At 33.0% G+C, this 13,553-nt stretch overlaps 1 protein-coding gene across 1 annotated transcript; it reads right to left on the reverse strand.

Annotated features, from left to right (window-relative positions):
• Positions 1 to 742: 742 nt before the first annotated feature.
• LOC127719584 (N-methyl-L-tryptophan oxidase-like) lies at positions 743 to 10,796 on the reverse strand. Its single transcript, XM_052225802.1, has 6 exons — positions 10,582 to 10,796; positions 9,796 to 9,940; positions 8,580 to 9,069; positions 7,514 to 7,632; positions 1,552 to 1,698; positions 743 to 1,077 (listed from the first exon to the last, which is right to left on the reverse strand). Exons 1-6 carry the CDS (start codon positions 10,690 to 10,692, stop codon positions 833 to 835), a joined length of 1,257 nt encoding a protein of 418 aa, XP_052081762.1. The 5' UTR covers positions 10,693 to 10,796; the 3' UTR covers positions 743 to 832.
• Positions 10,797 to 13,553: the final 2,757 nt, after the last annotated feature.

The raw sequence follows: 13,553 nt of genomic DNA on the forward strand, positions 1-13,553 counted from the left end.
TTTTTTTTATTCTTTTGTCGTTTACTCTATGAAATTCAAAGATCTTAAAATGTATCAGGGAAAAAACTTTAAAAAGGAGAAGGAATTAATGTTGATTAAAAGATATTCCAATGTAATACAAGATATGCAAATTCTAGAGGAAATACTGCTTGAAATCATTAAAGAACTTAGTACCGCTAAAAAATGAGCAGCAATCTCTCCGACTCATTCATCGGTACCAAATAAATTTGTTGTCAGTTAGTACATCGATTAACATAAGGTGTAAATAAGTCTCCCTCTCAGACAATTTATATACTTGATAATGTGGGAAAAAAACAATGTGCTGATCTAGTTTTACTTTTTTGTATTTTATATAAACCTACTCACATTTTTTATTTCAAAACTTGTATGGATTTTTGTCACATAAAAGTGTTCGAGTATTGTGTAAAATCCTAACATGTCACACAACCAGTAAACGGGAAACTAGTTCGTTAATCTATACGTTATGATATTTTTAAAGATCATTTTTGGTAAAACTACATTTTGGCAAAGAGTGAAAATACTTGATCATTTTATATTCCCATACCATTATAAAACAATAGTCTTTCCGTATCATTGGCGGCGTTACTTTTAAAAGATATAGAAATACAAAGTCTTTGCAGTGAAAATCCACAAATTTTTTTTCTAAACATATATAAATTCCATCAAAACTTTACAACAATTATTTGCGATACAATGCAATCCTATCAAACAAATTCTGGCATATGATTTTATATTCACTATTTATTCTGTTTATATTTATTCTCAAAATGACTCTCTTTAATTTACAAATTTGCACACAGCTGTATGTGGTCTACAACTTTGAAGCAACTTCGTTAAATCTAGCCTGAAATACTGTCCTTGGAATAGTTGAATCCCATTCATTTTTCAATACCATTGCCGCTGCAATTCTTCCTATCTCATCACTGGATTTGGCACCGTACCCGTTTCCGCCTATTGCAACACCAAGTTGGGAATGTAACATATCAATGTAGGGTCTTTCTGTTGGTGTTTCTGTTAAAACGCAACAATCTCCATGATATGAAACCCTGTTGACACCTAAAATAAGTTAGATCAGTTTGTGATTTGAGAGAGTTCATCTGTATTGTTAAAGAGAGACGAAAGATACCAAAAGGACATTTAAACAGCGCCTACATATGGAATAAATATCTTCTAGTTGATACGATATTCCATGGCTTGTATTTCCTATCATAATTTCATTGATAGAGGGTTTCTGGGTTTCTGCTCATTATTTTATATATAAAAAGATATAGATGTTGAATATACGTCAACAATTGACCGTTGTTCATACAATGAAAATAACACTTAATATTCTTATGTAGACGAAATGTGCGTGCTAAATCACAAGACTGGTATCTTTCATGATGGAAAATTTTCCATACCTTTATTGCATGCATTAATAAAAATATCTTGGTCACTGATGAGTTTTTTGTAGACAAAACGCACGTCTGGCGTACAAAATGTCAATCCTGGTATTTAAGATGAGTGTATTTGGTATTGATAAATCCTTACCTTTGATAATATTACCGATTAAATCAGCAGTAGCGTCAACAATGTGCTTATCCCCAGTACTACAAAACCATCTTTTCATTTCTTTGATTGTGGTAAAATGTGTAGGAAAAGCATGGTGAAAATGTCCTAGCTTTATATAATATTTACCTAAAATATACCACCAATAACATTGTAATTATTTCCATGCGTTACCGAAACATTTAAAAACTAACATTATAAAGTTCATAGCAACATTCGGTGAATCTGCTTCATAAAAACGTTAACAGGAATCACAAACAACATCAGAACATTGCAACATCGGACCAGACATCACTATCCACCAACGTCTGACAAAATAGACGTTAACACAAAAATAAAACAAATGAACAACACATGGTCCAAATAGTTTGTCTTGATACAGGCACAAACTGTGGTAGTATTGAATTAAGGCAGAAGTAGTTTACCGAAGTTATAATTCATCAATCAGTTAAGACGACAAATCAAGATAACAAACAAAAACTAGTGATTATCTAAAGGTATAGATAAACTATTTATATTAATTTCAAGTGAAATGTACAGCGTTCCTATCATATACGGTTCAAGCCTAGCACGCCTTCTCGTATGGGGTAGAATGATATATAAAACTATCACTATGTGATCTTTAAAATTTGAGATAAGCATAACACATTATAGCAGGAATTATAAAAAATAATAAACCAGTACAACAAATCACATCAAACCCCCAACATCCGACTCCTCCGAAAAATAGACTCATGGTCCAGATAGCCTGACTTTTTAATTTGGATACTAGATGTATTTCATATGTTGTCTCACAGATAAAAACAACTAAAATGCAAGTTTATTTCATTTCAATTCTGAAAACGTCAATAATCTGTTCAATCGCCGAAACTTCATTTGGACATAAAACAAATAACTTAAAATCCAATTATTTGGATAAATATATATATATTTAATAATAGTACGGAAGCACATGTATTTGTTTTTGGTAAAACACGTGTGTTTGTTTACATCAACACATGTTTTTAGAATACCTGTAATGTTTACAATGTATTCCATTGGATGAAATTTGTCGCATTGCGTATTCTATGTATCGTATGATTTTGGCTCGTGTTTCTCGTGCTTGCTGTTTGATATAAATTAAATGTAATTTATTATGTTATTATTCGAATTTCTGCCTTACGCTGAGTAGCATATTCCGTACTACTGCCTTGTCTGTATTAATCATGACAGACCACCGTTCCGAAGACGAAGACGAATTACTACTACATGAGTCTACAACTCCTTTAGGTCTAAACAGAGAAGCTGCATTTCCTAGTTTGCCTGTATCAGTACCATCGACAGCAACCCAGCAAACAGCGCCACAGCAACAAATAAGTGACAGCACCTTTCAACTGTTTACGTCGTACGTCGATTCTAAAATATCTGCACTGAAGAACGAGTTAGTGTCGGGCAACGACTCCTTAGACACTAAGTTGAAAAAGGAAGCGTCCGTGAAACTAAAGAGTGAAGGTAACCAAATCCAATTTACTTTCAATTCCGAAGTCCTTGCTGACCTACATAAGCTGCAAAAACGTTTTTCGAAGGAAGATTTTGTTTCTATTAATTTAATTACTGGACTTATCTTAAAGTTGAACAAAAGAAATAAGCTCCATCAGAATAGCCGATAAATCTCCTGCTGGTTGGACCACAGTTCGTAAGTACGCGAGTGACGAAATAGCACCAGATTCAGATGACGAGAAAAGACTCCGACAAGCTGAAAGCAGAGCTCTCAAAAACAAGGAAAAGTCGTACTAAACCATACGCTAAGCCTTCAGCTACTGTTTCCAGACCTCCTACTTATACTGCAGATATGCCTCATCAACAGTACAACCAGTCGCCCTTTCGAAGGAACAGTCGCCGAGAGGCGACTTCCTATGACGTGTTATGAATGCCACCAATTTGGACACTGGAGAACAAACTGTCCCAATAAAAGCAGCAAGCAATTTACACCAAGGAGCAACCCAGCAACATAAGATAAAAGATAAGTATCTTAATTTAGTAGATGAATATTTGTTGCATGGGCACATGAATATACTTTTCGAACATGTTAAGTATTTTGATAAAGTTGATTTTTCCAAATTCGCCAAAGGCTTCAAAAGTAGTATATCTAAAATTATAGCTTTTTGGGAGCATATTGGAGCAAGCAAATTTATAATTAATACTATAAAATCAGGTTATATGATTCCTTTTGTGAGTTTACCACCTCCTATGAAATTCCGCAATAATAAATCTGCAGTTGATAATACTGATTTTGTAAACGAAGCTGTTCTCGAACTTTCGAAAAACGAATGCGTACACGAAGTAACATTCAAGCCTTTTGAGGTAAATCCATTAAGTGTTGCCATTCAAAAGTCCGGGAAAAAGAGATTGATATTAGATCTATCTGAATTGAATTTATACGTTTTGAAAAATAAAATAAAATTCGAAGATTGGAAGGTTGCTCAATAATTTTTTAAGAAAGATATATACCTAATTAAATTTGATTTAAAATCTGGATATTTTCATTTGGACATCTGCAAAGAGCAACATACATATTTAGGTTTCTCTTGGAACGGAAAGTTTTATTGTTTTTCAGTTTTAGCTTTTGGTTTGAGTTCAGCGCCTTACATTTTTACAAAATGTTTACGGCCTATGGTTAAATACTGGCGTAAAAACGGTGTAGATATAGTGCTTTGTCTAGATAATGGTTTAGGTATGTCAGAAGGGTATTTAGAATGTCAAAATATATCTGAATGCGTAAAGTCCTCATTGGAATTAGCAAAAAATCTATTTTTGATCCAGTTCAATGCTTGGAATGGCTCGGATTAATATGGGATTCGGAAAGCTTTAGTTTAGCAGTGTTTGAACGTAGATTAAATGATGCAAAAGAATCGCTTGACAATATTTTGAAAAAATTTCCCATTATAAGTGCTCGTCAGTTAGCACAGTTCACAGGTAGAATTATTTCTATGTCTCCAGTTATGGGCAATGTCACAAGCCTAATGACAAGGCATTTATATTTTGCAATTGAGAACAGAAAATCATGGGATGGTAATTTAGATATTGCTTACACTGAGTGTGTATTAGCAGAATTTAGATTTTGGTCAGAAAGTTTGACAAATCTTAATCAGAAGAATTTTGTGAATGACACCTTACCAAACATAGTGGTGTATTCAGATGCTAGTAATGTAGCTGCAAGTGCTTTTACTGTAGAGTTGAATGAAAAAGTTTTTCATTCCACATGGAGCGAATATGAGAAAAACATGAGTTCGACTTGGCGACAACTAAGAGCTATTCAAGCTTTGTATTCATTTAAATCTGTTTTAAAAAACAGTACTGTCAAATGGCTCACAGATAATCAAAACTGTGTAAAAATAATCAATAGAGGTAGCACCAATTACAGTGTTTTGCATATGACATTTTTAAATTTTGTTCGAAGGAAGGAGTCATTGTACATCCAATTTGGGTACCTAGATCAGAAAATTGTAGAGCTGACTTTTGTCTACAATGATAGATATAGATGACTGGCAAACATCTACGGAGTTTTTTGAATTCATGGATAATTTATGGGGTCCTTATACTGTTGATAGATTTGCCAATTTTGCTAATACAAAATTGAAGCGATTTAATTCAAAATTTTGGAATCCCGGGAGTGAAGCTATTGATGCTTTTATACAAAATTGGAAAATGGTCCCTCCAATTGATTTAGTTACTAAAAGTATAAATCATTTAGTACTCTGTAAAGCCGAAGGTACCCTGATAGTACCAAAATGGCCGTCTTCATCGTTTTGGACTTTATTATTTAGATGAAACATGGAATTTCGTCATTATGTATTGGATGTCATTGAATTTTCCAGTGAGCAATGCATATTTCTTCAAGGGAACAACAAGAATTCCATTTTTGGCTCTAAGAATTTCAATTCTGATATTTTAGCTGTAGATAACTGTTTTTGTTTTACTGTGACATAGACATGAAACATGTTGACAAGGCTATAGAAACGATAGTGAGGTCTTTTTTAAGAAATCTGACAAGGCTATAGTACGGAGCAAGGTCAGTAATGATTATATATTAAACGCATTTGTCATGTATATACTTTTTTATTTACTATCTGTTTAAATTTTTACATTTTTCAGATATTTTCAGCGTTGGTAGGTGGTCATCAGAAATTCTTTCACCACACCAGCCATTACAAAATTTAGCAAAGTGTCTTCCAGAATTTTGTCTACACTCTAGAGCTGAAAACACTCGGAAGAAGTACAGGTACGCCTTTAACAATTTGTGTAGATGGTGTAATTCATTTAATCTTAATTTTTTACCAGATTCAGACTATGATGTTTCGTTACACCTGAGTCATTTATGTAAAAAACACAAATCCGCATCTATAGTTGAAGGAGCTTACTATGCAATTAGTTGGTCACATAAACTTGCCGGATTTGCCGATCCTTGTAATTCCTTTTTATGTACATCTATTAAAGAAGGAGTTCATATGTCAATCGGTCATTTCATTGTAAAAAAGAAAGAGCCTATTACACCTGAAATTCTGTACCAGATTGTACGAAAATACGGTAAAAATTCAGTACTTTAAATCATAGAAGAATCGCTTGTATGTGTCTCTTAAGTTATGCAGGATTTTAAAGATTTTCCGAACTTGTTAATTTGAAAAGATTTGATATACAGTTTTATCCTACTTATATGTCTTTATTTACCGAAAAAAGTAAGACTGACCAACACAGAGAAGGTAGTAGAGTGTTGATTTCGAAGACTAGTTCTATAACATGTCCGGTATCTATGTTACTCACATATTTATCACAAGCTAACATAGCAATCGATTCTAACGAATTCATTTTTAGAGCAGTAACTTTTCGTAAGAAAACAAACACTTATGTATTAAGAGGAATTACTCCTCTATCTTATACAAGGGCTAGAGAGTTGTTATTAGACGCTCTTGGATCTTTAGGTATAGAAAAATCTAATTTAGGTTTACACAGTTTGACAGCAGGTGGTGCGACGGCTGCAGCCGCTGCTGGTATAAATGACAGGTTATTCAAGAAACATGGTAGATGGGCATCTGAAACTGCAAAAGATTGGTATGTTCAGGAAAACATATCAGAAAAATTAACAGTTTCTAAAAACCTCGGTATACGACCCCCCTTTTTCTTTCTTTGTTACTTTCGAACGTATGCTACCCTCACAAGGAGAGCTCATTTCTGATACATGTGTTGAGTTTTATTGTATAAATAATTTATGTTCGTTTAAGTCTGGCGAATTGGAACATAAATATATTTAATAATAGTACGGAAGCACATGTATTTGTTTTGGTAAAACACGTACGTGTGTTTGTTTACATCAACACATGTTTTTAGAATACCTGTAATGTTTACAATGTACAATGTATTCCATTGGATGGAATTTGTCGCATTGCGAATTTAAAACATGTATTCTATGTATCGTATGATTTTGGCTCGTGTTTCTCGTGCTTGCTGTTTGATATAAATTAAATGTAATTTATAATGTTATTATTCGAAGTTCTGCCTTACGCTGAGTAGCATACTCCGTACTACTGTCTTGCCTGTATTAAGCCCCACCCTCACCCACCACCATCAAGACCATCTATTGTTTTTATGTGGAAAGTAATGATTTACTTATAATGATTTATTTAAGTTGTATTTCTTGTTTGGTAGATTGGTATATATTTGTATGTATTAATTGATGGCTGACTGTGATCGAGTCTGTATGACTGTTTTTATACCGACTGAGAATAAGCCGTAGCGTGCTTAAAAATGAACTTTGAAACGAACTGTTTGATTCATATTTTATATTGGTTAATAAAAAGTATGCTACCCTCACAAGGAGAGCTCATTTCTGATTCATGTGTTGAGTTTTATTGTATAAATAATTTATGTTCGTTTAAGTCTGGCGAATTAGAACATAATGTGATATTACCGTCCTGGTATTTTACTGGAGGTAACATATACCAGCTTATTAAACCAGTTTTATCACGTGGAAACTCCTTCGTCCAATCATCAGTACCTTTTCCAAAATAAACCATACCAGGCATTTCTCTGGAATAAAAAAAATCAATGCTCAGAACCCTTTTTTCTATTTGCAAAAACAAAATTACAACAGTCAGTTTACCGTATGCTTTTCTAATTTGTAAACTTACCGTTTTTTGTTTTTTTCCCTCTTATGATCATATTCGATTCAAATTTTATTGAGTGACAAATTTCACATACACATGGATTTTGAAAAAAAACTATGAGAGCTGGTTAATTCTGAATACCATTTATAAATAGTTTCTGATACCTTATCAAATTGTTTGCTTTTGAAATAATATATTAGAGTAGATTTTGTTTGTTACTATCTCTCTACGGGTTTCTCACCTCTACTCAAACTGTTTAACCGCAACAACTCATGTGCTGTATTCGGTGCCCTTAACAACTCTGCCAACTATCATACATAAAAATATGTCTCGTAGGCAGTCATACCACATCTCATTATTTTTATATTCGTAAGAGGAGTAATGGCTTTCCTCTTCGGCTTAATCTAGTGTTTTAGTGTTCAATATAAAACATGTGCTTGGAGATGTTATATATAATTTGAAATTTCGATTTTAAATAATGATTTTGAAAAAAAAAGTATGTACATTTGTATATCTAGGTAAACGGTACTGTTATATTTTTTCCACTTGCCTTCATCATCAAAGAGCAAAACTATTTAAACTACATTTTGTACGACGGATGAATACAGAAGAAGTTTCATAAAAATAAAAGAATGATTTAAATCATGTACGATTTCGAATAACTTAAGTAGGTCTTTAGATTTTAACTTGTCTCGAGACGTGTCACATATTTGCTGAGTTTGAGAAATAAAAAAGCTCTTACTTTTTTAATACTTTATCTTTTTACTTAAGATATGAAAATATCCATGTAGAATCATGTCAGTCCTGAATTTGTTTATATCTTGATTGTTATCGAATTGCTCCGGTACTTTCTTTTTATGCTCTACTTACTTTATTTTCTTGAAATCTAAGTCGGAAATCTCGACCTTTGCCACCGTTATCGGGATTAACTTTAGGTCAAGTTCCAGTCCACGTGGTAGAAGGTTTCTAAATGGAGTAAATGCTCCAGTAGCCAGTAAAACTTTTCGTGCCAGTATATGTGTAGAGTTCGTGATAATGCGCATATAATATTCACCATCTTGTACAACTCTAGACACTTCATTAACGACTTCCGGGATAAAAGTGCAGCCGTATAATTTAGCCTGTTGGATCTGTGCCTTTACAACCTTTCGTGGACTGATATAACCAGCATTCGTACCCTCGTATAAACCATAATCCCTGGGCGAAACATTTAAGTACGGATACTGTTTTCTAAGTTCATCATATGTCAGTCTACTTATTTTAACATTTTGAGTTTTTATCACATTTTCATTTTGGTTCATATATTCAGAATTATTTTCACCAAGCACTAACGCTCCAACTTCATCATAAAAAGATATACCTATTAAACAAATTTTATGATTTAATTTATAAAACTCGTTGCCTCAAAAGCCCTCTGAATATCATTCGATACTTTCATATGTGGTAATCTCTTAATTATTTATATCTGAGGGTCTGGATGGGGGTTTACAGAATAGAGAATAATGGACAAAAAAAAAAGAATAGAGAAATGACGGACCCCCCATCCAGACCCTCATATCTTATTCATGTTATCCTAAATGTAGTTAACAAAACACATCAAAGATACCATACTTTTGGTGGAAAGTTTTAAGGTTATTCTGTCGTTGCAAACTTCAATTCAATGTTCATGCTCTTTCTTATATAAAGATTAGGGTTTGTAAGATCTAAATTTCCTTTACTTGATTTCAAGTTTAACTGACGAAACGACTTACAAAATTTTCTTATGAGCCATCATATTACCCTCGGCTTTTGACACTAGATTATAGCAAGTACCGGTCGGGATTACATTGTAAATGCCGAGTAGACAGTGATTTATCAGTAGCAAACTAGTTTGATATTGAAGCTAGAAAAAAGTATGAAACAACAATACTGAATTAAGTCATTTCTAAGGTTATCAAATATTCTAATAATACACTTATTCTATAGAGACTCCAATTCTATTTATAGATCTTATGTAGTCGATCTATGCATTTCTAATAGTTTCTTTTAAAAAAATGTGTTTTTGTGCATCAATTCTCGACTTATGTTTTCTATGATAATAGCATACCTGAGTCGGCCTCTAGTTTTCTATACCTAGCTATGGAATTTTGACATAATGTTGCCCATACAGGATCATGTGCTATACATCGTGTCATTCGACCTTCATCATAATGAGCTCCATAAACATCTCTCGTATCATCTAGTGTTCGTGACTGTAAATTAAGTCAAAACAAGATATAAATAAATATAACGCCTATGATGATGATGTTTAAAAGAAGACAACCATTAAGATTTGATTTTCTAAGGAGTGGGGAAAAGGGGGGATTGATGATTTTGATAATGAATAACTTGGCCTCGTAAGAACGTAAAAGGAATAACTTTGCACAAGATAAGAGAAAAAAGAATATTCTGCATTAAAAATGCAGGAATCGAATAGCTACAAAAGTGAAGAGAAATTTTCTCGACGGCGGTGAGAAAAAGAGCATACGTAGCAACAGATTAAAATAAATGATCAATCCGGGAAAAAATCTCCACCCCATCATGGCCCATGAATATCAAATGGTCGTCCCCTAATGCAAAATTAAAGAATAAAGACTAAGCAAAAAGATAATCATTGGTAGTTGTTGCTTAACGTCCAGTGGCAATATCTCATACATATTCGACGAGCAAAAAAAAATATATTTATTTGATAAAACAAATGTTTAAAGTTTCAACAACCACATCAGATATAAAGGATTGATAGTGTTCCTGTGTATGTAGATAATAAATGCATGTATACACTACAACCCTTTCAATCTGTATCATTTTAGAAAGTAAAATAAATTGCATATTTAAAAAACCTAAATCTAGTTACCTTTGGTTCCTCTGGTCCTACCAAACATACACGGCCCCATTGTGATGAATGTCTTGCTGCCGCAGAACCTATCAATCCTGCTCCTACCACAACCAAATCATAAACAGACATTATATTGTCAGAGATATCAAAGGTAAATAAACACGTAAACAAAGATAGACTGATCAAGGTAATCTTAGCTTTATTATGTCACATTGTATAATTTGTAATGTGAACTGGTGATAAACGTAAAGGAATAAATAGTATGGTTCAATATAAAAGCCGGTTAAAAAGAAAATGAATGGTTCCGTAAAAGAAAATTCAGTTGGCACTTCGAAATTGATAATCATGATAAAAGTATGTGTGTCGTTTTATTGTACCGGGTTTATTATGCAATATTTAAATGCTATGTCGAGTCGAGAAGTATACTTTTCGGACTTTTGGCTCCTCAATTCTCTTCAACTTCGTACTTCATTTGGCCTTTTTAACTTTTTTTATTCTAGCGTTACTGATGAATCTGATGAAACGAGCAACTGGCGTACCACATTTTAACCCAGGTATCTATGATTAGTTTATTTGCATTCAGAATGTGCGTCCGTTCGTCCGTCCATTCCGTATCCGGTAAATGACTTAGTTTAAGGTAGGCTAAATTTTAAGGTAAAGTTAAGGAATTTGTGGTCACATCAACTTGGAACTTAGCCCACGTGTTCGTTATGATGTGAACCTTTTACATTACATGATAAAATTAGGATTTGACCCAGTTTTTGCAGTTATCTGAACATGGAACTTGTCTTTATTAGATTGAATTACCCGGGTAAAATTCCGAATCTATTCATTCTATGAATAAATTAAAGATGACGGGCAATGTCAATTTTTGTATGTGTATATATTCATCTCGTACTTGCATTCGACACTTATCCTGGGAAATAGACAAGCTGTCTTGCAACGGAAAAAAATGTGTTTGAAAGAAGCATTCCGGGTATATTTCGAAATACATAAACAAGCAATGGAGACACACAACATCCTGGCAACAACAACAAAAACACAAGTCGATACAAGACAGGCAATACCATGGGCAAATAATAAAGATGAACAGATAAACAGCTGTCGACAAAATTCCTCATAAAAATACACATTCCACAAAAACTAAAGATTGAGCAAATCGAATCTCACCATAAACCGTACTATTCGTCGTATTAAGTTTAAATTATTTAATGACTCATAACCAATGATATATATAAGGGATCCTTCAGAAGCGTACTGGCTTTGTGTGATCTTATGACGCCATCAATTTCACAAAGATAAATATCGTCGCAAGTAAATTATCTAACTCTTATCTAATTATGAAAATGAATATTAATGAATATTAATGCACATTAATTGATAGTTCACAACCGGAAAACTGATTGATGATTGGTGATTGTTTGGTTAACGTCCAGCTGGACGTTCCACTAAGAGTACCTACGAATCCAGCAAGTTGATGCAATGGTTCTTAAGAAAGAGGCTGAGCAAACGTGGTACTTTCCTTTACGAATATTAAAACAAGAAGAATTTAGATGTGGTATGATTGCCAATGAGACAACTCTCCACAAGAGACCAAATGACACAGAAATTAACAACTATAGGTCACCGTACGGCCTTCAACAATGAGTAAAACCACACCGCATAGTCAGCTATAAATGGCAAACGTAAAACAATTCAAACGGAAAACTAACGGCCTGATTTATATATAAAATAATGAACGAAAAATAAATTTGATGTTCTTTTTTGTTCTTTTTTTCGTCGGCAAAGTTGTTTCTGGTCAATAGAGATATTTCTAAATGAGTGAGTTATATAATGGGGTATGAAAAGAAATGCAATTACTTCCAATTTAGTTCCGAAAGAAGGAAGAAGCCCACAATTTTGATTTAAATGAAGCAGTGGGGAATTGGTTACAATTGATTCTATCTTAAGTCCTACTTAAAAAGTTAAACACGATTAGATAATCAATTCTTCACAAATTTTAATGGCTCGTAAATTCAAATTTTGAAAGATAATGATTGTAGGAAAGGTTAGTTTTAAAATAATTATATAACTTATTCATTGACAAAATTTTTATATTTCATTTAGATAGGTTTATCAAAAAATATCTATGTATTCGTTGTAAGACATTGGATTTAAATTGTTCAAAAATGAGGTTTATCAAAAAATATCTATGTATTCGTTGTAAGACATTCGATTTGAATTGTTCAAAAATGAGTAAGCAAACCCTCAAAAAGTATGTAATCGTTTTGAAGTGTTCAAGTACAAATACGGAAACTGCGGGCGCTAGGGTATATACTTGAATTCGAATATTGTTATCAATGATGTCACAAGTTTACCTGAAAAAAAGCGCCCAAATTGGACATTTGACATTTACTAAATACCGTTACGTTTTTATTTGTGGCATGAATGTTGTAAACAAAATAGGTTTGGGAATGATCTATTCAAGTTCTTTTGTAAGCATCATTTATCAAAACGGAAAAAAAAACATATCGCCGTATATTAAAAAAAGACTTAAACTTTTATAACTTAATATTTCCAGAAAACTTACCATGATGATAACTATTCATTTTTGCCAAAACAATCGTTGAATCAGCGCAAATTCGATGATAAAATCATAAAAGAACAATGCCATCGAAAATTCATGCAAATTTTCGCGAATTTCACTTTTTCCTCAAGGTTTTTATGCGTATAGCTTGTTTCGTCTGACACGCAAAATTTTGACGTTTGGTGATAAGAGATCTGTCGGTATTATAAACCATTCATAAAAACATGAGGTCAAATTTTAAAGATTTTTAGAAACGGTACTACCTAATCAAGTTAATAGATATAAATATTATTAAGCTTATCCATTGTATTTTTTTTATCAGAGTTGCTTACTATTGTGTTGTGTATGATTTCGCCGCATTGACGCAAAAACGCGGAAGCGTCTTACTGGACGGGGTGTAATCACGGTACCGTAATATCTCTAT

The sequence above is a fragment of the Mytilus californianus genome, unplaced genomic scaffold (genome assembly GCF_021869535.1).
Source record: "Mytilus californianus isolate M0D057914Y unplaced genomic scaffold, xbMytCali1.0.p SCAF_11, whole genome shotgun sequence".
Classification (NCBI taxonomy): domain Eukaryota; kingdom Metazoa; phylum Mollusca; class Bivalvia; order Mytilida; family Mytilidae; genus Mytilus; species Mytilus californianus.